The sequence below is a fragment of the Dendrobates tinctorius genome, unplaced genomic scaffold, assembly GCF_039654945.1.
Source record: "Dendrobates tinctorius isolate UK_male_01 unplaced genomic scaffold, ASM3965494v1 ptg000165l, whole genome shotgun sequence".
NCBI classification, from domain to species: domain Eukaryota; kingdom Metazoa; phylum Chordata; class Amphibia; order Anura; family Dendrobatidae; genus Dendrobates; species Dendrobates tinctorius.
This window is the reverse complement of record NW_027361832.1, coordinates 10,116,048-10,140,576: the sequence shown is the minus strand read 5'-3', so window position 1 is coordinate 10,140,576 and position 24,529 is coordinate 10,116,048. Positions and strand designations below refer to the sequence as shown.

At 46.0% G+C, this 24,529-nt stretch overlaps 1 protein-coding gene across 2 annotated transcripts; it reads left to right on the top strand.

The window, feature by feature from the left end:
* Window positions 1–3: 3 nt before the first annotated feature.
* On the top strand, window positions 4–21,676 carry POP1 (POP1 homolog, ribonuclease P/MRP subunit). 2 transcript variants are annotated; one of them, XM_073550475.1, is made up of 16 exons: window positions 4–140; window positions 1,421–1,567; window positions 2,419–2,541; window positions 3,539–3,714; window positions 4,008–4,256; window positions 4,563–4,650; window positions 6,066–6,253; window positions 6,542–6,795; window positions 7,560–7,653; window positions 7,940–8,045; window positions 9,343–9,462; window positions 9,818–9,933; window positions 11,980–12,171; window positions 12,261–12,415; window positions 19,309–19,569; window positions 20,316–21,676. In XM_073550475.1, the coding sequence occupies exons 2-16, from the start codon at window positions 1,444–1,446 to the stop codon at window positions 20,950–20,952; spliced, it is 2,883 nt and encodes a 960-aa protein (XP_073406576.1). In that variant the 5' UTR covers window positions 4–140; window positions 1,421–1,443; the 3' UTR covers window positions 20,953–21,676. The 2 variants fall into 2 exon arrangements, with proteins under 2 accessions (XP_073406576.1, XP_073406577.1); XM_073550476.1 differs by having other exon boundaries at window positions 140–234.
* Window positions 21,677–24,529: the final 2,853 nt, after the last annotated feature.

The window sequence follows — 24,529 nt, the reverse complement described above, 5'->3', positions numbered from 1 at the left end:
AAACGGTCTAAAGACGTCACGTGTCTCTAAAGCCACCAATCACATTCACAGCCGGTGTTTTAGAGCGAGGCTTGGAACGCAGAGCACCTCTACCACGTGTGAATGAAGTGCAGCCACTGAACCTGGAAGTTGTGGGGCTGGTGAGTTCTCCTCGGGTGTGCAGCGCACTGAGCTCCGTTTATTTGCTGCTGATTTTTTTTGTAGCCGAGAGTTGAAAGCTTCCTATTGCCTCAGGTCTGCACAGTGATCGGAGTGGCGCCCGTCAGACGTATAATCTGCCTGTGCATTGTCGGCTCAGACCTGTAGTCCGTGCAGCCTATTGTTCCCTGTTATCAGCCACTTAGGGTGGAAGGGGGGGATATAATGTTCAAAGGAATGACAGGAAGTCTACAATGCCTGCTGTGTCTTCCAGTATCTGAAGGGTTAATAATCCCCTGACCTGGTGGGAATCCCTTCAGCAGATCCTTTGCTTTCCTTTCTGTGCTGCTTTAGGTTCTTGTTCACAGTGATTTTCTGAAACTTTTCTTTTCTTGCGCATATATATATATATAACTTTTTTTTTTCTAGACCTTTGCTCTAGATCTGCACAGTGGCCTCCTGGCTGTGCCTCCCTGTTGAGCCAATATGGGGCACGGAGCGGTGACGGCGTGCAGGGCCATACAGCCGTGCACTGCTTAAAGGGGTCCTGTCGCCTCACTTGTAGAATGTGAAGTGTCCCCGGTGCATTGTTGGTGCATCACGAACACGTTTTTCCATTACAATTGCTGCTGTAATCCTTATCACAAAGCCCTTTATATCTAGTTCTATGTTACCTGCTGGTTTAGTTGTGGGGTGTGCTTCATCGCGTTATTTAGGCTTGTCCCCGCACAATTTGAATTATTCCCAGTGAATTTTGCCAACGTCGCTGTGTATCCCACGGTTGCGCAGTTTGTGTTGCCGTGCTTGCGCAATCTGTGAGCCCCACATGCTTCGTGACGAGCGGCTCCCCCATATAGGTAATGGGTTTAGCATGGCTCTTAAGAAACGTGACCAGGAATAGAGCATTTCCTAAAATAAAGAAATACCCATTTACTTACATGTCGGCTTTCCTGCTGCTCCATCAGTTGGGCAATAAAGGCATTACAATCCTGATTTGTGCGACCGCTGCAGCCACTTACTGCCTCTGGCTGTACACGCCAAGGTGATCTCAGAGGCAGGTGATTGTCTGCAGCAGTCTCATGGATGATGTACGGTATATGACCTATGATAGTTGCCGAACTTTTCGAGCCAAATGGAAATGACTACGCACAAGCTTTTCCTTTTATCACTATGTATAGATCCGTCCTCGGCATCACCACGTTGTGGTTTTTGTCATTTTTAGTTTCTTCCGTCTTCTTGACGACTGTGTAGTAGATTCCAGCTGTCTTATTTCGTTTTGCAGTATATCATCCAGCGAGTGACGTCATGTCTACAGCAAAAGAAAAGAAGTATGCCAAGCGAATGCGAAATCAGCCTTCTAATGTGAGCCTTGATCAGAGTGATGGCCATCCCCACCACGAAGGACGCGGCGCCTTTCACCCGTACAGAGGTAAACTCCTATTTGAAACACAGATGGTTCCTTCTTTAAAGCAATTTCTATAAAGAAGACTTTTCAATTGATTTTTTTTCTTCTTTTAAATTAACCTGAGCCCATCCTCCGATTGGTGCTGCTCCACCGAGTATGGAAAGACTTTTCTTTTGTCTTCTGTCTCCCTTCATTCCAAAGTTATAACCCCTGATAATAAAGATGCACATTTTCCTGTCAATCTCTTAGACATGTACACAGTATTAATTTTTGGGCTTTGGCCAATATTGGAGGAGAAAAATCAATGAAAACATGGCTACACTCACATAGAAGTTTTATGGTAGAGGACTAGTTGGTTGAATTGAAAATTTGCACTTTGATTACTATGGGGCATAACTTTGGAATGGAAGGATAAAAAACTTTCCAGAAATGGAAGTGTAGTGCCAAGGTCTTCTTTAAAATGTAAAAATAAAGTTTATTAAATAAAAAAAACACAGAAAATAAAAACCAATTCTGCGTGTCATAATTGCCAGCCTCAGGTTTTTATTAAATGAATGTCATTGCATGATGTCTATTCCGTGACTGGAGCATCCTATTGTTATCCACCCCCGTGATGATTAATCAAGGTGACACCGTGGTGGCTATCGGCTACCATGTGACATCATTGAGAGCAGAATATCACTTGTTTGAGCATGGGATGGATCATTGTGGTCACTTGACGTTGCCTGAATGTTTCATTACCGCATTTATATGAGAGCTACATTGGGGGGGGGGGGATTGGTGAGTTGAGGCTAGCACAATCTGCTAATTATTATACACAAGTGGCTTTTTCATTTCTGGTAAAAATAAATGAATAAAATATTTTTCTTCTTAAGGATGTAGCCCTGGTTCCTCTGGCCAGCAGCAGAGGGGTGCCCAACAGTCACGTTTCCACTCTAGGGGAGGTAGAGGAAGGGGAGGACCCATTGAGTCCCAGACAACTCCAAAATATGTGACCGGTAAGTGTTTGCTGTGGCTGAGTGCCTCTTATTATTATTATTTTTTTTTTTTTTTTTTTTTTTTTTTATATAATGTTTTTCTACTCTCCTGTGTCATTGCTTTTCTCTCTTAAAAAGTCTGAAATGATTGACAGCCCAATAGGAATGTCAAGAGGCATCCTGTGCTCTTGTGCTCTATAAATTGGGGCTGTGGAGTCAGTAAGCCAGACCTCCGACTCCTCAATTTCCGTGACCCCGACCCCACAGCACTGGTCACTACTGAGCATGCACAGAAAGTGTAGCACAGATTCATCTCCTCTGACTCCACAGCACCGGTCACTACTGAGCATGGACATAAAGTGCAGCACAAATTCATCTCATCTATGACTCCACAGCACTGGTCACTACTGAGCATGTACAGAAAGTGCAGCACAGATTCATCTCCTCTGACTCCACAGCACTGGTCACCACTGAGCATGTACAGAAAGTGCAGCACAGATTCATCTCCTCTGACTCCACAGCACTGGTCACTACTGAGCATGTACAGAAAGTGCAGCACAGATTAATCTCCTCTGACTCCACAGCGCTGGTCACTACTGAGCATGTACAGTAAGTTCAGCACAGATTCATCTCATCAAAAGCCCAGAGCCCTTAGGTCAGGACCAGAACAGACACTTATACGACATTTCATAACTTTCCCAAATTATTATGGAAACACTTACAGCTCATCCTGCACAGTAGTACACAATTTATTATATATCTTAGGAGTCGGTCAATTTTATGCCGACACCACCAAAATGGACGCTGACACCACAGCCCTGCTATTAAGTACAGTAACTGAATTGTGTTGACATGGATTCCTATCAACAGACTTTTCTTTAACGCTGAAATTAATCATTGTGATTTAGAAAATTCTTGGCGAGATCTCTCTTTAATTGGGCACATAAGAACTGTAGGGTTTATAGGTAATATAAAGGACAGGAGTTCCATAATGTAACACTCGGCATTTATTCTCCAGCCACAATGTTTGCTCAGGCCCGTGCCGCTGAAATCAGCACCATGCTGAAGGCTGTCTCTCAGAAGTCTTCCAACTCCCTGGTGTTTCAGACTTTACCTAGACACATGCGGAGGCGAGCCATGGGGCACAACATTAAACGATTGCCTAGAAGACTGCGTGAGATTGCGAAAAAAGAGGTATGTGGTAAGCAGTATAGTCATTAAGATGTTCTGCTGAACTTGGACTTTCCCCTTTGCGCGTGTCAGTAATGGATTTTTGAGCTTGCATGTCTTGACCCTCGGGTTGCAGACTTTTGCCATGTAAGTAAAAGCTTGTCATTGTGCAAGTAACATGCGGCAATTTCCAAGATATTCTTAAGGCAGATTTCATAACTAAAAAGTTTATCTTGTTGCTATCACTAAAACAAATGCAATATTTAGTTTTTCTGTTGCTTTCAAATCTTAAGTGTTTACATTTGTGTATCTTTTAGATGGAGAAAACTGTGCACCAGAAGAAGGAACAGTCAAAAAGCAAGTGTCGTAAAGCGCTTAGACGCCATGGCAATCTTCAGTTGGAGTTTAACCGAAGGCAGAGGAAGAACATCTGGCTGGAGACCCACATATGGCATACAAAGCGCTTCCACATGTTGAAGAAGTGGGGTTACTGCCTGGCGGACCGGCCTACAATGAAGAGTTACAGAGCATGTTACCGTGCACAGTCTAATCACTGTCTTCTCCAGGTAACGATCTTATTAGCTCATTATTCAGCAAAGTGGAGACAAAGGGGCACGGTGCTGCCATATTGTGCCAGCAGTCAGCAAGCATCATGATGGTTGGTCTCCCATAAGTTATATATTGTCGGAATATCGTAGAGGAAAGGTAGGTGCTGACATGCGAATTGGCAGATTGCATGGAGGTTGTTTCACCTTACTAGTTTATTGGACGTTCCTCAGTTTGTCTTGCTAGTAGAACTTTATACCAAAGAAGTAAATGTATTAGTTTTACATCTTGGTGACCTGTATCTTATGACCGTTCTGTCTTGCTAGGATCTGTCTTACTACTGTTGTGTGGAGGTTTCGGGCAAAGAGGAAGATCTTGTGAAGGCATTGTCCAGACTTTGTAGTGTAGATACAGGTATTAATAATATTTTAACTAAGCATTTGCGCTCTGAAAAGATGTTAGAAAACATTTCATTGCCTTACCCTTTTTGCAGTGCATAAAATGGTAACATTAATTAACTCGCCAAGCACATTAAAGAGCTTCTTTTGGACCCTCCAATGCTTAAAGCTGTATCCTCAGGTTTGGAAATTATCTCCGATTTATGGGAGAGAGGCTAACAATCTGATCGCTGGTGTCTGAGCACTGGGACCCCCACCGATCCGGGGCTCTGAAGAGAACTGTGCGATTGAGGTATTGGTTTATCGTGCGTGCTGCAGCTCATTCTTAAAAGGACTTTTGAACAGTCATTCTATGCTGATAGTTCTACAGCCCGGTGCACCACAGCAGAGCCAGTCATTTATATACACCTTTCCACCTGCTTTCCCTTTATCTCCGCCTCCCCCCTAGTCTCTGACAGGTCTGACTTTCATACAGACAGATGGAATCCAAGTAGGTGGGAAAACGTGCTTAAATATTTGGCCCTGCCATGAAGCATCGAGCACCTCTACTTGGTTTGAACGGTCATTCTGTGCTGAAGGTCATTTAGTGGAACCGCCGATGGGTCTTCAGCAGTCCCATGAGAATGAATGGAGCAGCAGTGCGCATGATCGACCACCACTCTATTCACACAGGACTTTTCCTTGGATCGGTGGGGGTCTTGGTGGTCAGACAACCAACGATTGGAATGTTATCATCTATCCCATGAATAGGGAATGGTTTCCAAAATTGAGAATACCCTTTCAATACCCTGCAGAAAATATCCCAGTTTTTCCACAAACGTGGCCATTGTTCTCAGATATGTGATTGTATGTTGTGCTAAGATGCACTGAGATCACACAACTCCAACTGTATTAAATGTCATGGTGACTTCATTACAACTGTATACAAGGAAAAAAGCGTATTGGATTTAATATAAATCTGTGACCCGTGCAATGGCATCCAGTTGTACGTATCTGATTATATATTTGCTGGGACTCTTGGTGAATGCGAAGTCGAATTTGTAGTGCAGTATTATTACTAGAGATGAGCAAAAGATTCAACGTCACCCGGTCCGACATCCATTGCACTTTTCTATGGCAGCCGGACCAGGTCAGGGTTCACTTCTTGCAAGCTGACAATCCTCTGACCAGCATCCCTCTGCTGCTTACTAGACCTCACACAACCTCCTGACCGTGCAGCAGCCTAGAAAACGGCAGAGGTGCAAGATGGCGCACTGCCAGTGACCAATGCGCTCATCCGGCTGCAATGGCTGACCTAATTGGAAGCCAGATGAGGTTAGATTGACTTGACTATTTTTTGCTCAATCCTACTAATTACTATGTGCTATGGGGAGCCTTTTTTCTAGATTATTTTTAGTCTTCCTCCTTATGTTTACATATTATTGTGCTTAGGTCCAACGTTTATGGCTGCCCCATGTATATCTGGGAGACGGCAGGGCTCCCTGGTCCTCTACAGAGCTGATAAATACCCATCGGAGGCACTCGGTCACATCAGCTTTATCTGGAAGCCCAGGAGTGTTTCAGAAACCGCAAGTGATAAGAGACAGCTCTGGATATGGATGCACCCTGCTCTGAAAGCGGTAATAATGGACCACCTCCTCACTTTATACTGTACCACAATGCTAGAGTAGGACCATTTATCATGGACTGAGATTTTTTTTTTTTTTTTTTTTTTCCATTTATACCTAAATTGTGACCTTTTGAAATAAAAACTTCATCTAAATTCAGCTTTACTGGAAAAACATATCTACAGGAGGAATGTGGACTAGTTTCATACACGTAGCCTTTTTTTTTTTTTTTTTTTTTTTTTACCAAGACAAGGCTGCAATCTGTCATATTTAGTGCTTCCATGTGATTTTCTTTGTCAGGATGTCCTAAAGGAGCTCAAGCTTGTTTGCGCATGTGAAGACAGACCTGATAACTTTGTAAGTATCTCAGAGCCAGCACAACCTCCTCCGAAGGAAGAACCACCAGCAAGGGTGACCAGCGCAGGGAGAAAGAGGAAACTGCATGACAAAGAAGGAGAAAAAGCTGTGCCTGTGAAAAAGATCATCGGGGATGGAACAAGGGCAACCCCTGAACCCTATTATTGGACCTCAGCACAAACTGGCATTACCATACGGTACAAACAGACTATTCTCGGGTTTGATTTTTATATTCTTTATTCTATCATTTTTAGATATTCCTTACTTCCACATATTTATTTTTTTTGTACTTTCTTTACTGTTATACATACATGCACGCATACATACATACAGTACAGACCAAAAGTTTGGACACACCTCATTTAAAGAGTTTTCTTTATTTTCATGACTATGAAAATTGTAGATTCACTCTGAAGGCATAAAAACTATGAATTTACGCATGTGGAATTATATAATTAACAAAAAAGTGTGAAACAACTGAAAATGTCTTCTAGTCTAGGTTCTTCAAAGTAGCCACCTTTTGCTTTGATTACTGCTTAGCACATTCTTGGCATTCTCTTGATGAAAAACAATGTTTACCTGGCGCTCATAGGAGATTGTGATGCTTATAATTTTTTTTTACTTCTGGCCAATGCAATAAGAGGCAACCAAAACATTATATCTACCCCCAAAAAAAGTATTTGTAAAAAAACGTCAACTCAGGACTGCTTATTGCGAAAAATGAAAACATTTACAGGTTTTGGAAAAGGGCAACTAAAGTGAATTCTCTTTTTTTTTTTTTTTTTTTTTTTTTCTTCTTCCTCTTCCCCTGAGACTTGTTCTTTTGCCTATTACAAGTTGTAAGCCTGGTGTACTGCATAATATATTTGGCTTCTTTGCTTGTACTTTCTCTAGTCGACCTCAATAAATGCTCAACAACAAAGTAATAAACAATAGAAATTAACGTTTTGTGTTTTAATAGAGACCTGACAATGGAAATTGTACGCTATAGACTTGTTGGGCCAATGTCTAATTGTGTGCTTGGTGATGCCCTGCATGTTGCCCCGCTGCATAAGGTGAGAATGTGATTAGCGCCTGCCATTTTTTGTCTTATCGATCTGCATTTGAATTTTTTTTTTTTAACATAGAATGTACACCAGCCTCACCAGGTGCACAAGATTGAAAGATTTAATGTGTACAGTTTGTAATCTGGCTCTTGGCTATTGTATTAAATGTATCCATAGGCCCCTGTTCACCCCACAGAAGCTGAAATATTTTGCCTTTTAAACTTTTTTTTTTTTTTTTTTCCCCTTTTGATATAACAAACTTTACTATGATGCCGAGTAATGGTTTCCCACACAGGACACTGAAGATTCAGGGCCCCACGACTGGTGGGCAGATTATTGTCGAAATCCAGCTGATGTTCTTCGTCATAGCCATCAGGAATCCTTGTTTAAGTCACTGAAAAGTAAGTCTTTCCTATACCACATCTGCATGTTTTATATTAGTGTTTATGTCCACTTAGTCTGCTGTGGAGCTTTTGTGGGTGGGGTGTGTTTTTAGGCTTTTTTTTTTTTTTTTTTTTTTTCTCCTCTCAGAGCATTGTCAAATATACATATAATAAGTGCTTAGGTTTTCACAGCTACAAATGCGCTCAGGTGGGTATTGTGTAATGCAGCTGATATCACTAGCAGGATCTGCTGGTTCACAGCACTGCTTCACCAAGTCGCCTGTGGACATGTCAGAACGTTCTTCTTCCCTTTTTCAATAAAGTTGTGACACTAGCTCAGTAAAGTTGATCCCCCTGTACCATGATCCTTTTTCCCAATAACTTGTCAGCCCAGCTTGTTTATAATATTTGTATGACGACAACTTCTCTATCCATAATCTGTAAAGAAAACTGCGCTAAACTTGAAAATGAAGGACAATGCCCTTATATTCACAAATCTTGCCTTTGCGTAATCAATGCACTTAAAGGGAACCTGTCAGCAGGATTGTGCACAGTAACCTACAGGCAGTGTCAGGTCGGCGCCGTTATACTGATGACAATGATACCAGGTGATGAAATCCGTCTTGTGGTTTTTGTTTAATCTTTATGTTCAGTTTCGTGTTAATGATATGCCCGTGCTCCGGGGTGGGGGGGGTCTTCATGTGGTGCTCTGCTTAGATATTGACAATGCAGACTGCTGACAGGTCACTCATCCCTCACTGACCTGCCCCCTAGTTTACATAATGAGTATTATATGTACATGCTGAGAAAAAAAAACCTGCGCTGCAGCATAATCACATGTACTGTTAATAATGAATGTGGTTGAGGTTATTCTGATCGTAAAAAAGAAAATTGTGTGTATATAGAGGTGATCCGATAGCTGTTACTGTGTCGGCAGCGCCATTTTGCTAGAGAAATAAAAAATGTCCTCCTCCAAGATGGCGGCGCCTGCGCAGTAACAGCTATCGGCGTCCTATGCAAGCTCCATCTGGGTGCATGTTTAATACTACACAGCCACCCCCTCCATGAATTGGTAGGTTTGCGAGTGGCTGTCTGCATCAGTATGTTGCTCCTGTGCTGCCCCTGCCTTTTATCCTGGGGGTCTACTGTATTCTGCTAGTGCATTAGTAATCTGACCCGGTATTATTATTATTATTATTATTATTATTATTATATTTTTTTTTTTTTTTTTCTGATACTTTTTTGGAAAATGTTCCCATGTTAACCATTTTTTAATTTTACATATCTGTATAAACCTGTTGTGCTGTGTTTCCAGGCTTAGAGTCTCCTGCACAGATACCGTCCGGAACCATTTTGGGCCTCACTGTTGGGGATCCGAGGCTGAACCTGCCCAATATAAGGACAAAATCTATTCCAAATGTAGAAAACTATGCAGGTGAAGTTCTGATCTTCCTGCAGCCTTTTGAGGACTTTGGGTTGCCCTTTTGTTTCTCTACTGGCCTTGTGCTCGGTGGGAGCCTCTGTCTTTCCATACAGATGACCCAGGTTCGATTCCTGGCTTGGCCATATAGACTACGCTGCTGAATTCCTGGCTTGATTCATACATTGTTCCTGGTGGTGTGTGTGTATAGCTGTATATGCCCCGGTGATGGTTGGAATTTCCCAGTAAAGGTCACTGGTGGAGTTGGGTGAACGGTTTTGAGCCTATCGGTGCAGATGCTCAGGGTTTGGCAGCGTTTGCCTGTTGATAGATGGAATTTGTCCTCTGTTTTTTTTTTTTCATCCTCTAGATGGAGAGAAAGTGAAGTCCTTAACGGTGGCAGGAGTTCCCGTGGAGTGCACGGAGAGTCTCATCTGGTCTTCTGATGTGCGATCACATGTGATGGATAATAAATTGTCAGAGCAGGTGAATGCCCACCCCTGCCTTAGAGATATTGCAATCAATGTTCCCAAGGGGGCCACGTGAGAGGGGCGGACTGTTGTGGAGTGCTGCATGAATAGGCTGAAATTTCATTCTGCTCAACATTGTGTTTTTAATTATTTTATATTAGTATAAATTGTATTGCCTAATATTGAGCAAAATTGAGTATGAGGACTCTCCTTCCAGCCCCACTCTGTCCCCATAGCCAACTATATACAGGCACGAATCCCTTACACCGATAATTAGGACAAAACCCATATTCTCTCCTCCCTACCATCACCCTTCTATGGTCACTGGTGCACTGACTCTGCATAGCAGACCTGATCTAGGGACTTCATCGCGGCTGCTGTCTGTCACACAGGCAGATTGGTGGAAGAAGGAGCTGGCGGCTCCGTTCTCCACCAATGTATTCGCTGCAGCCTGCATCTCCAGGATATAGCGGTGGCGGGGGGCATGGTGCGGCCCATGGACCAGTTTTCAACTCTTCGACTGTATTGATTGGCTGTCTCGGGCCAGTCTTCAGAGGGCTGCATTTCGCCCAGGTCTGCTCTAGGGTTATTCTGTACAAGGCAATATTTCTTCTGACATTGTGTTTACATTGACTTCAATGAAAGTAGTGAATATAGGCATGATGCAAACTCGTGTTGGGGTCTCATAATTGAGTGACTCCTGGATGTTATTGTAAAACTGCAAACTATTAGGCCATGCATACGGCAGCATAAAAGAAAGATGGCTGTAGCAGACTTAGAGGCCATAGTTGGGCTTATGACTGCCATAATAGGCCACTGGCCCTTTGCGATAGTGTTGCTTTTCCCTGTAAGGGTATGTGCACACGTTGCAGATTCTGCTGCGGATCCGGCCCTGCGGATCCGAAGCAAATTCTGCTGCAGTGTACAGTACCATTATATTCTATGTAAAATAAAAACGCTGTGCACATGCTGCAGGTTTTTCCGCGCAGATTTGCTGTGGGTTTGAATCTGCAGCATGTCAATTCTTTGTGTGGATTCTGCAGCGTTTTTACACCTCTTCTATTATAGGAATCAGGTGTAAAAACGCAGGCGAAATCCGCTCAAAAACTGCAGTAAAACGCAGGTCATTTTACCTGCGGATTTAGTAAAATCTGCAGCAGAGTTCGCAACGTGTGCACATACCCTTAGACTCCTAAGATGATGTTGTAGCCCTTTTAGACCCACTCTGCTCAGTCACCACTGCTGGTTCTGCATGTGAGGGCTCCTATTCACATAGTAACAAGAGGTGAGCCTAACCGGAAAGTGTTAGGATGAATGCAACCTTTAGGTTCTTACCCTAATGAGTTTTTGACTCTGGAAATTTTCACTTCTCAAAAAACCACATGGTCTTACAGTTCCAGAAAGGGCATGAGATTTATAGACTTCTCATGCTGGCTTTTTTTTTCCCATATCTTCTCCCCTCGGATCAAGCCGGCCTGTGGAAAAGGTTACAGCATGTCCGTTTGATCCTATTATCAGATCGCACTCGGCCATGCAAGTCAATGTGTGTGGAAATAATTGGACTGCACACAGATGATGACCTCTGATTTCCACGCACTGACACAATGGGGAAGATGGAGACATTTTGTTCTCCATCTTCTCCTCGGTGTACTCGGACTCTCTCATTCAAGAGAATCGGGTCACACTTTGCTGACACGCTGATCAAAGTTTGATCTGCATTGTCGGCCCCATTTTTCCTCGCATTGCACTCATACGATTTACTGCTCGTGTGAACGAACCCTTATTAGAAGAATGGCACCACAGCCACATGAATTTCAACATGCTAGCACATTTGCACTCAATATTCCTTCCTATTGAGAACACATGCATGCTCTGCTGATCTGAGCATGCATGTTTATTGGGGGAGGGTGGGAATCCTGATCTGGTCTATGACCTGAATTAGAGGCATGTTGTAGGAAATTTTGGGGGGGTACTAAAAGCACAGCTACGTCTACATGCCGAACAGAGATGGCAAAAAAAAAGTTACTGCTGAATTCTAGTATTTACAGCTGTTATATTACAGGATATTAACAGACTAAGGAGTTCGCTGCTTGTACCAGGTTCAAAGTTGGAGCAAGGCAATTGTGAGTCTAAGATCCCGGTCCTGTTAATCCAGCAGCCTGGCAAGGTGACTGGTAAAGATCGCCCAGGGTGGGGGAGCGGATGGGATATTTGCCTGCCGAAAGGATGGGGAATGGCCTTCTGGATTCCACTTGTAAGTAAATGGTTTTATAATTGTGCTTTTTGTTTTTTTTAATCATTTACTACAATGCAATTTGGAGTCTATATAATGCAAATTTTCAGATTTACAGGGGTGTCCGGGTTGGGGGTCAGCAGCAAGGGCTGCAACACTATCAATATATGGGGGCTCCAAATGTGCCAGGTGACTTCCCTGACACCCCGGCTGGAGTCCAGTCTGCACAGGAGGCTAAAGCCCAACTGCTTGAAAAGTACAACAGGTAAGACCATTAAACTACGGTATTTTGTGGTGGTTTCATATTCTTGTAGCACATGTGGACAACCCCCAGAGTCATGGCTTTATTCAGATGTAGCGTTCAAAAGTTTTCTTTGGCCATTATATACCATATTTTATTCGGACTCCCATGACAGCACCACGAGAGAGGGGATCCGCCCTTTAGGAACAGGAAACCTACAGATACAAAAGGGCGGCACCTCTCCCACGCATCAGTTGGTTTCCTGTTCCTGAAGGGACGGGATCCTACAGAAGACCAGGATCCCAGGCCGGCCGGCCGATACAGGTAGCGGGGGGTCTCCTACCTCGGCCTGGTGCGGATCCCTGGAAGACGCCACGGTGGCCCAGGATGGGTAGCACGGCGGTGGCGTAGTCAGCAGGGAGCGGCGTCTGGAGGATGTCCGACTCCAGGATAAAGGCCGGTGGCCGGCGCGCTGCGGCGGGGGCTGCGACCGGGGAGCGCGGTATCCCGAAGCTCCCGGGCGTCCCGCGTGACTTCCGGTCAGGCGGGGTCGCGGTGACGTCAGGGGGCGGCCGGAGGAGGTGCTTCCGGGTCGGCGGCGCCACTGCGCAGGCGCGAGGAAAACAAGATGGCGGCGCCCATCGCAAACGCCGATGAGCGTCGGCTCTCCGGCCGGGTGCGGCGCCAGCTGGGGAAGGGAGCCCTATTAGGGGGGGAGGGGCGCGGCACGCATACTGCTGTCCGGAGGAGGGGTATATAGGCAGGACCCTGGCAGGGTGCCTTGCCTTGGCCACATTATTGCGAGCAGTAATGGAGAGCGAGCAGCGGCAGCAGCAGCAACGACGGCAGCAGCGACAAACATCTCTGCCGCCCCTGGATGACCTTCGGCAGGTCAAGCAGAAAAAGAAAGTCACGTGACAGCGAACGTGCGGGACGAAGTGACCAGTCCAGCCATAAAAGCTCCTCTAAGCAGACAGGAGCATCGTCTGAGAAGAATCCCCCTCATCCTCCGGTACTTGATTGTGGCACTGGTAAGTGATCTTCGTGAAAGTTCACTCAGTGACGGGGCCCCCCCCTTCTGTGCTTTATTCTAGGGGAAGAAGGCTTCAAGTAAAACTAAACACAGGGAATGCGCACTCTGTGCATGCCCATTACCGGACTCATGCCCCCAAAAATTGTGCCCCCCTGTATTCAGCAGACAGTGGCGGAAGAGTCGCCCGCGGTAGCAGCGAGTTTGAGAGACATTGTTAGGGCAGAAATGAAGGAAACCCTAAAGTCACTGTCCCAGCCGGAAACTATAAAGGGCGGGGTCACGGTGGAGTCCGATTCCTCGGCAGAATGGAGAAGTAGAGACTCCCAGGCTTCATCTCCCTCGTCCTCAGGAGAAGAGGACTCTGGGCGGTTTTGTCAGCCTCTTGACCGGGTAGACAAGCTGGTCAAAGCAGTCAGAGGGACAATGGAAGTAGAGGAGCCTAAGCCCCAATTATCCATGCAGGATGTCATGTTCAGGGGGCTGGAGCAGAGGAAGCGTAGTGTCTTCCCGTTAAATCAGAAGATCCAGGATCTAATCCACAGAGTGGAAAAAAACGGATAAAAGAGGGTCGCTACCGCCAGCCCTCAAACGCAGATATCCCTTCGACGATCCGGCAGTAAATACTTGGGACAAGGCCCCCAAATTAGATCGGCCATTGCAAAGGCATCGAAAAGATCCTCGCTGCCCTTTGAGGACATGGGATCCCTTAAAGATCCCCTAGACAGGAAGGCAGACACCTTCCTTAAGAATACTTGGGAGATGGCAGCCGGTTCCTTAAGACCAGCAGTGGCGTCAACATGCACAGCCAGGTCCATGATGGTCTGGTTGGACCAGTTGGAGTCACAAAACGGGGTACGTCAAGACAAGCAATTCTTGGGGCCCTACCAACAATCCAAGAGGGAGCAGCCTTCCTAGCAGATGCCTCGGCGGATGCAGTAATAATGGCAGCCAGAGCAGCAGGTCTCTCTAATGCGGCTCGTAGAGCCCTGTGGCTAAAGTGCTGGCAGGGAGACATTCAGACCAGGGCGAAGCTTTGTACTATTCCGTGTGAGGGGGAATATTTGTTCGGCGCAGTCCTGGACGAACTGCTTGAGAAGGCTGGGGACGACAAGAAAAAATTCCCAAATCTCTGGCCTACATCCTACCGACGCCCATTTGGTAGAAGGAGATTCGGTCAGGGGAGAAGGCGCAATTCTTCGCCTACTAGAGACCGTCCCAGATGGGAAGATAGGAGAAGAGGTACGGGCTACATGTTTAGACGCTCGTCTAGATATCAAAAGAGACAGAATCAATGACTAGCAATTCCCGTGGGAGGTAGACTATCATCCTTCCTTCCGGCATGGTCACAGATTACAAATAGTGACTGGGTGCGCAATGTAATATCCACCGGGCTTAGATTGGAGTTTACCCAGGTCCCGCGGGATACCTTTAAATCCACTCCTTTAAGATCTTCACCCCTCGAACAAGCAGCTTTAGAAGCGGAGGTCTTGAGCCTATGCCAGAAAAACGTCCTGATAGAGGTTCCAGAAGCTGAGAGAGGAAGAGGGTTCTACTCTCCCTTATTCCTGATCCAAAAACCTGATAAGATATTTAAAACAATCATTAACTTACGTTTCCTTAATAAGTTTTTGGTGAACCGTACTTTTAAGATGGAGTCCATCAATACGACAATAAAAATATTGTTTAAAGGGTGTTTTATGGCAGTCATAGATTTGAAAGATGCGTACTATCATGTACCTATCCATGCAGACTTCCAGCAGTTCCTGAGGGTGGCGGTTTCAATAGACGGCACAGTCCGTCATTATCAATATAGAGCCCTTCCCTTGGGTCTCTCAGCAGCGCCCCGGGTATTTACAAAGATAGTAGCCGAAGTGATGGCGCATTTACGGGAAGTGGACATCCTGATTGTTCCATATTTGGATGATTTTTTAATTGTGGGAAAATCGGTGGGCCATTGTACATCCCAGATAGAAAGAGCTAAGTCCACGTTAGAAAACCTCGGATGGATATTAAACTACGAGAAATCCCGACTCCAGCCCTCAAAAATACAAAAGTTTCTAGGCTTACTATTAAATTCAGAAACTCAGCAGTGTCTGTTGCCATTGGATAAAATGCAAAAGATACAGCAGCAGGTTCTTCGGGTGGTTGATAAGCCTTCTATGACCCTCAGACAGGCCATGTCCCTGTTGGGATCTCTAACCTCATGCATCCCAGCAGTTAGGTGGGCACAATTCCATACTAGAGCCCTTCAGAAGGATGTCCTATTTAATAGCAGGGCCTTAAGACACTCCTTACAAGGTCAACTGTTGCTAAGCCCCTCGACTGTCACATCGCTTGGATGGTGGCTCGATGATGAGAACCTAGCCTCAGGGGTGCCCTGGATAACGCAGATAACCCGTGTTATAACCACAGACGCTAGTCCCTTCGGTTGGGGGGCCCATATGGGGGACATAGTGGTACAGCGACAGTGGGATTCGGATACGGAGATCTCATCCAACCAAAGAGAGCTATTGGCGATAGAGCAGGCAGTCAAAGAACTCATTATGTACCTACAGGGCCATCACGTGAGGATACTCTCGGACAACCAGGTAGCGGTAGCATATATCAACCACCAAGGTGGAACCCACTCCGACGCCCTGATGCGGACAACAGAACGTCTCCTTCAAATAGCAGAGGGAAGTCTTCTATCTTTGACGGCGCTCCACATCAGAGGAAAGGACAACGTAAAGGCAGACTTTCTAAGCCGCAAGGCTCTAAAGCAAGGAGAATGGGCTTTGAACAGGGATATTTACCACCAGATTGTCCGCAGATGGGGTCGGCCAGAGGTAGACCTCTTTGCCACCAGAGAAAACAGAAAAGAAAAATCGTTCTGCTCTCTGAATCCCAGGGAAAATCCACTAGCAGTGGACGCCCTCCTGATAAGATGGAATTTTTCTCTGGCATACGCCTTCCCGCCATTAAATCTTCTACCTCTGTTAGTAAGGAAGATCAGGGAAGATCGGGCAAGAGTCATATTAATTGCCCCCTTTTGGCCCTGGAGGACCTGGTTTGCATGGTTGAGGACCATGTCTGTATGCGATCCCTGGGTGCTGCCGAACCTTCCGGATCTCCTCTACCAGGGGCCAGTCAGCCACCCACAAGTAGCGAGACTCCATTTGACGGCGTGGTCTTTGAAAGGTCACTGTTAGAGGATAGAGGGTTCTCCAAGAAGTTAATTGATACCCTCCTAAAAAGCAGGAAATTGACTACCACTAACATTTATGCTAGGACCTGGAAGCGATTCCTGTCCACCTTTCAGTTTGACGCCAGAGACGGAATTCCCACGAAACATATTCTGGAATTTCTCCAGAAGGGTCTCGAATTGGGTCTCTCCACAAGTACATTAAAAGTACAAGTTTCAGCCTTAGGGGCCTTGTTTGCATGTGATATTGCCAATATCTATTGGGTAGCAAGGTTCATCAAAGCAGCGGCTAGATCGAGACCCATACACAAAGACAGATGTGTACCTTGGGACTTAAATTTAGTCCTTACGGCCTTGACAGAAAGACCATTTGAACCTCTGGATTCGGCCTCATTAAAGATTATATCTCTTAAGGCAGCTTTTCTGGTGGCGATAACATCCGCACGTAGAGTGAGCGACATACAGGCACTTTCCAGATTGCCCCCTTACACAGAGTTCTTACAGGATAGAGTAATCCTAAGGCCAGATCCAGCATACCTTCCCAAGGTAGCATCACAATTTCACAGGACACAAGAGATAGTTCTGCCTTCCTTCCTCCCTAATCCGACCAACCCTAAGGAGCAAAAACTTCAGGCATTAGATATTAGGAGATGCTTACTTAAATATTTAGCAGCCACGGATCCTTGGAAGAAGGAGAATGCATTATTCCTATCCTTCCAAGGTCCCAGGAAAGGTTGTAGGGTATCAAAACGCACATTAGCGAGGTGGATTAGGGAGGCTATCTCTCTTGCCTACACAGCAGGTGGAGGTCCGGCTCCGCAGAACCTGAGGGCGCATTCCACTCGTGCCATGGCATCATCTTGGGCAGAAAGATCTGGAGTGTCAATTGATCAGATATGTAAGGCGGCCACCTGGTCATCTCCTTCCACCTTTTTTAACCACTATCGATTAGATATGGGTGCCTCTTCAGATCTCACCTTCGGGCTAAGGGTGCTGCAGGCTGTAGTCCCGCCCTAAATTAGTTTACATCTCTGTAATTCTCTCGTGGTGCTGTCATGGGAGTCCGAATAAAGTATTAAGTTACGTACCGCTAACGGTATTTTTCGGAAGCCCATGACAGCACCCTTAGTTCCCTCCCTTGTTCACATATAGGGGTGCACTCCTTTAGAATGTCCACAATTTACGGTATGTGGGAGATGGTGTAAAAAAAAAAAAAAATATTTCTGCTATATAGGGTAGATAGGTTGTATATATTATATGTTGTGTACTAACCATGGTAGCCTCTCAAGCTCTGTAAACCAACTGATGCGTGGGAGAGGTGCCGCCCTTTTGTATCTGTAGGTTTCCTGTTCCTAAAGGGTGGATCCCCTCTCTCGTGGTGCTGTCATGGGCTTCCGAAAAATACCGTTACCGGTACGTAACTTAATACTTTTTGAACTAGACGGCTGGGTTCACATCGCGTTAGGTGCCATCCGTTACTAAGCGGCACTAACGCTATGTAATGGATGCGTTAACGCACCTATTGGCATCTATTATGGTAACGCATCCTAACGCAAATCCAAACTGGCATGCATTAGCGAGGATGCGTTACTTTGTGATGCTCCTTCGAACACGGTCTTCCGCGTTTTCAGGTGCGTTAGGTCTAACGCACAGCGAACGGACGCGTTCGCTGTCCATAGACTTCTATTGCTAACGCAATGCTACCATGCATTGGCGCAATCGCTCAAAGACAAAAATGATAGCGTTGGCGCATCCGTTTAATGCATACGTTTTTTTTTCCCTCCAAAAGTGGGATGGGGGCATCTTCATAGTCAGGATATACCAGCTCTGTCTGATACGGGGGAGCGGCAGAGCAATGGGTCACAAGAGGCAGGAGCTGGCTGCTGCGGTTAACTCCTGTACCTACTTCTAAAGAGAAATGAATATTCACTGCATTCCACGCCCATAGGTGTAGAATGCGGTAAATATTCATTCCCTTTAGTAGCAGGCACACGTGATCGCCCGGCAGCTGCAGGAAGCCGGCTGCTGCGGCTAACTGTGCTCGCTAGTAAAGAGCAATGAGTATTCACTGCCCTCCACACACACAGTCCCGGTGTGGAAAGCGGCAAGTATTCCGGCAGCTGTCCTGTTTGTAAGCAGCGGATGACGTCCCTGCTATGCGCTGCTTAAAAGTATAAAGCATCCGAACAAGACGCTGCGAGGGAACACCGGGTAGGTAATTTTAATGGTTTGTGTTTTTGTTTTTCTGATGGGGCCATGCACACCAGGACAGTGCCTAACAGGATGGGGAATACTACATACAGAATTGACCACGTTTTTTGCTTCAATTTTAGGTGCGTTTTGTGGTCTTAGTGTGTTTTATAGTCCAAAAAATACGGTAAATCGGCATTGGCCTGTCAATTATGTGCCTTGTACTCAGAGTTGCCATCCAAGCATGCTGTGTGAGGTGCAAAAGGCTTAAAGGGATTTATCACTACATTTTGCTGTGGAGGCTGTGCACGACAACCCTCACCTGTTTCAAAAACATAGGAATTAATGTGCCCTATGATAATAGAGGAAAATAAGGTTTTTAACCACCACCCTAAAAAAGCGATTTTTATTTTTATTAAGAAACATTTCAACTATTGGATATTTAAATACATTTTGGCTAGGATTGTCTTAATGTGAATAAGCTGCAACGGTGCGTTTCACTGTCTACACTAGACGTCCACCCGCAAAGCGAACAAACTTCATCAAGCATGGCGTTTTGGCCCCTTTTCATTGCCCCTGGAATCAACTCGCAGGAGAATGGCAGATGCGGCTTTCCGTTGGGGTGAAACTTTCTAAAGTGAAGCCACAAATCGATGAAATTGAGGCCAAAGCAAAAACTTCTCCAAATGAAGAAATGGAATTATCTGCAGTCAACGCTGAGCAGGAAACCATGCTGGAGGAGGACACAAGGAGAACAGAGTTCTCTGTCCTAAGGTTTGTAGAATTTTTAATGCTGAAGTCATGTTGGAAAGTGTGTGGGGTTGTTGTGTGTTTTTTTGTTTTTTTTTTTTTTCCTGAAAAAGTTGTAACTGTTTGGGGAAAAAGTTGCAGCAGATGTGGTTGGAAAATGAATGGGGGGGTTATCTTAAATGGGTGAAGTTGCAATATGCTTGAAAAAGCAAGCGGTTTTGCAACTTCCCTTTATTAATAATGCTCGTCCTTTTTCAAGAACTGATGGCTTTTTCATTTTGTATGGTTTATTGCTCAATGCCTAGGTTACCGGCCACTTTTGCACTCTGAGGTGTCCAGTCTGTTGGTTAGGAGTGCAGCACTTGCAAGTAGAGTTGAGCGACTTTGGTCGGATGGGGTTTTATGAAACAAAATTTGGATGAATGTCATCCGCTCAATGCCGACTTTTATTTCCCATTGACTTGCATTGGGGTCGGGTTTCGGACGAAACTCAGACTTTTTTTGCCCTAGTCGGACCAGTTTCATTTGAAACAAATTTTGTTTCGTGAAACCCGATCTGACCAAAGTCGCTCAACTCTACTTGCAAGCTCTTGCTGGGACTTGTTCCTTCAAAGAATATTTTCCCTGAGAAGAATTTTGGAGAATATGCTTTGCCCCAATCGTTGAGCCGGTCTACGATTCATTGTGCATGAATGGCCTGACAGGTTCCCTTTACCAGTCCATGTCCACAGCCCTGCCTGAATAAACCTCTTTTCTTTTCTGTTCACTAGGAGTAAAACGATCCTGAAGATGCTTTCTGCCCTTCTTGCTCCAGTTGGTCATGGAAGTAAAAGACCAAGTGATCTGCGTACACACAACTTGTCCAGTCTGGTGGGCTCCGTTCTGTCTGACTTCCCACGGTCATTGGTTTGGGTCCGGCTGTCAATGGTGACTAAGGGGAGTCCCGAGCTCCACTCCTTGATCTGCATCCCATCTGAACAGGACTTTCTACACCTACAACAAGACAAGTCATTTGCTGGTCCTGTGGAACCCAAACATGGGGATCGTTTTAAGAAGAAAATACTGAAACTTAAGAAGGACAAAAAGAAAAAGAAAGTAAAGACAAATGAGGAAACGGACAGAAGTGATGCCGCAGAAGAGCCCTCGTGTTGTGATGACCTGACACTAGGACTCTGGCCTAGTCCTCTACCGGATCTCACCACCCACTGCAGCCGGCTGCTTCTAGGTTATGTAACCCAAGGAGATTTCTCCATGGCTGTGGGTTGTTGCGAGGGCTTAGGCTTTGTTAGTTTAACAGGACTAGCACACATGTTATCTGGTCAACCTCAAGACAAGTCTGGACTTGTGTTAATTAGGAACCTCACGTCCCTTCAGTATAGATTTGCTAAATTGACCATTGAGGTGTAAATTTCACAGAGATCTCTGGCTTTACATTCAGATAAGTACAAGGTGCCTCGCTGACCCACTCTGGTGTGAGCCATAATTCTGTCATATGAGAGTATAAAGACTAAAAAATGGCACCGATGTACTCAAGGCATGGTGTGATGAGTGTCATTTACATCTTACTCTTATGGTCAAGATGAATTCCTATGTTATAAATTGATATCTGGAACCTCATAGCCATCCTACAGATCCATGATCGGCACCAGTAGAAGTGCTGATATGTTATACTGGGCCATACCCAGGTTTCTTTTTCTGTAGTATTCTGGCATGCTCCATTATACACAATTGGTGATCTATTCTCCCCATGAATTTCTTTTACATGAACTGGGATATGGTTTGGTGTGAGAAGGTTATATACCTAACCTTGAACCAGGGTATACACAGGCTGTGTGGCCATTTTATTTTTGTTTTTTTTGTTTTTTTTGTTTTTGTGTGAACGCTTCTCTGTGCGAATCTGAGCTATGTGCAAGAGACCGAACCTCCAAAATATCTGTTATGTGCTTCTTGTGTTATCAGTAACAAATTACTTCTTAGTTCTGCTTTATTTTCTTGGGAGACACCTTTTGTAGCGGACTGCTGTAAATATCGATTTGCGTCTGCCAATATCTAAAACTGTGCATTAATATATTTTTGCAGTTTGTCCAACTTCTGTCTTGCCTGTATATAAACTTGCATATGTATACACTCAGATTGCCCTGTGTGTGTGGACTTGGGTCATGTAAGTGCAGGAGACAGTCATTCCAGTCTACCATAAGGCCAATTTCAGTGTATCATGGTCAGAGCATGTGCTGGGATGTCTGTATCGGCCACAGGTTTCCTAATCCACATGCGACAGTGTCGGGTGTGCCCGAGTCTGCAGAGTCCGGATCAGGAGCCCCGTAGATGGTCCGTTCTTATTGTGATATGTGGATGTGTGAAACTGGCCTTGTAGTAACCTTGATATCAAACTCTGGAAGGAAAATTAAAATTCCAAATGCTAATCCTCACAGACATTATTTCCTGATATGGAAAGCAAGTTCTGATTTAGTAGAACTAAAGTTGGGTATGTCCTCCAAAGGGGTTTACCAAGTTTGGAAGTGATCACCTATCGCTAGGAGTATGACTGCTGGGACCCCCACAGATCCCAAGAACGGAGGCTCTGAAGAAGCTTGTGTGAATGACGCGAGTGTTGACCATGTGCACTGCCGCTACTCTCATTCTAATGGGAGTGCTGAAGACCAGCCAAATGCAGCGCTTGGTTATCTGCGCCCTTCCAATAAGGCGCAGAGCTCTTCTCTCCGGATCAGTGGGGTCCTAGGCAGACGGCCCTCCAACAATTAGGAGGTTATCTGCTATCCTGTGTATAGGGCATAACTTACAAGCTTTTTACTATCTCTAACACTAGAACTAGATAGAATTACGATATAAATTTTGAAGCAAGATTTCAATATGCCTTAAAGGAGTATTCCCATTTCCAAGATCCTATCGCAATATGTAGTGGGTGTAATTAGATTAGCAAATACCTCTAATTAGAAATGTAGCATAGTTTTTCTGATTCACTACCTCTTTCCTCATGTGTGAATCAGAAAAACTATTGTACATCTAATTTGGAAGCATTTGCTTTTATCATTAATATTTATTATTATTACTACACCACCTACATGTTGGAATAGGATCTTGGAGATGGGAATACCCCTTTAAAGGGAACCTGTCACCCCACCCAGGGCGTTTTTAAGTAAAAGAGCTACCTTCAGCAGCACTAAGGCTGCATTCCGTGAAGGTGGCTCTTCTGTTTCCTACCCCTAGTAACGCTGAAATATTGACTTTTATAAATAGGTCCTCATACCTGTATTGCGTCCCATAGGTATGATGTGTCCCCCTGTATCAGCCGCCTACCATCCGTCCATCATTCCTCTGTCCTGTGTCTGGGCGCCGCCTCCTCCTGTGTAGTATGCTTGTGCTGTGACAACTCTAGCTGTGTCTTCCACCATCCCCCTCCTCCTCTTTCTTTTTCCTCCCTCAGCAGCACACAGCATCTGATGAGCTGACCTGCCAGTGACCTGCTTGTGTGCCAAGAGAGGAAAAAGAAAGAGGGGGATGGGGGAAGGTGCAGCTAGAGTTGTCACAGCACAGGCATACTACCCAGGAGGAGGCGGCGCCCAGACACAACAGGGGCATGATGAACGGCTGGCAGACGGCTGAGACAGGGGGACACACCATACCTATGGGACGCAATACAGGTATGAGGAGCTATTTATAAAAGTCAATATTTTCCTCTTCGCCACGACAGCACCCACTGAGAGAGGGGATCCGCCCCCGGAACAGGAAACCTACAGAGAGATAAATGGGGCGGTCCCCCTCGCTCCCTCAGTTTGGTTTCCTGTTCCTGGAAAGGAACCCGCAGAAGAGGATGCCTGGTCTGGTAGCCGCCTGCGTGCAGAATATGAGCAGCAGGGGCCCCAGGACCGGAGGCAGCGTCGGGCGGAGAGGTGTATTCCCCCCCCCCCCCCCCCCCCCCAGAGCTGGTGTAATGCAGGTGAGGCTGGAGGCGAAAGTGGTGCCAAAGCTCACTGGGGGCATGGCTTTACTCCCCCGACCCCCCCCCCCCCCGAGGGGGCAGACGCATTACAAACGCCATCGGGCGTACTGAGGCCGCGCGCCCCCCCCCAGAGTGGCAGAAGGGCTTGTGCGGTGTGTGCTGAGCGGCGCTGCTGGGAGTCATACCTGCGGCAGGGGGAGGGGGGGCGCATTTTCATTTGCGGTGACCCAGCGCTCCAGGAGAGGCAACCCGGAAGTGGAGGAGGACTTCCGGGATCAGGCCAAAGGCAGAGACCGCGGGACAACGCCCGCGCATGCGCAGTAAAGGAAAAAAAAAAAAATGGAGGACGAAAAAAAAAAGAGGAGGAGCAGCTATAGCAAAGGCTTTAAAAGGAAGCCACAGACACAGCGCTAGTGCGCAGTCATGTCGTCCTTAGATGACCCAGCTTCGCTCCCATTAGGTCAGCTAGTGGTATCCCCACTTGGCAGTAGACAGAGCAGTGCTACGAGGAGAACCAATAGCACCAGAAGAAGTGGCAGCTCTAGGAAGGAATCCAGTGGGCCTTCCAGGCAAGATGAGCCGTTAGAGAAGAAACGTAAGGAAAAGAAGTCGTCCCATGCCTCGCCTCAGCCTGGGTCCCGGACACCGCAGCCGGTAGTTGCTGACGAAATTCACGGGTGAGTGTTTTTTGGTCAGGTTAAATAATTGATAGCCTTCTCTTTATTCGGACTCCCATGACAGCACCACGAGAGAGGGGATCCGCCCTATAGGAACAGGAAACCTACAGATACAAAAGGGCGGCACCTCTCCCACGCATCAGTTGGTTTCCTGTTCCTGAGGGGACGGGATCCTACAGAAGAATTGGATCCCAGGCCGGCCAGCCGACACCGGTAGCAAGGGGGTCTCCTACCTCGGCCTGGTTCGGATCTCCTGGAAGGCGCCACGGTGGCCCAGGATGGGTGTCACGGCGGTGGCGTGGACAGCAGGGAGCGGCGTCCGGAGGATGTCCGTCTCCGGTATTAA

Excerpts from the sequence above, each read along its gene's own strand:
- POP1 (XM_073550475.1), top strand. The coding sequence starts at position 1,444 with ATGTCTACAGCAAAAGAAAAGAAGTATGCCAAGCGAATGCGAAATCAG. Across the intron at positions 4,257-4,562 it reads CTAATCACTGTCTTCTCCAG|GATCTGTCTTACTACTGTTG; the intron begins GTAACGATCTTA and ends CTGTCTTGCTAG. Across the intron at positions 6,796-7,559 it reads CAAACTGGCATTACCATACG|AGACCTGACAATGGAAATTG; the intron begins GTACAAACAGAC and ends GTGTTTTAATAG.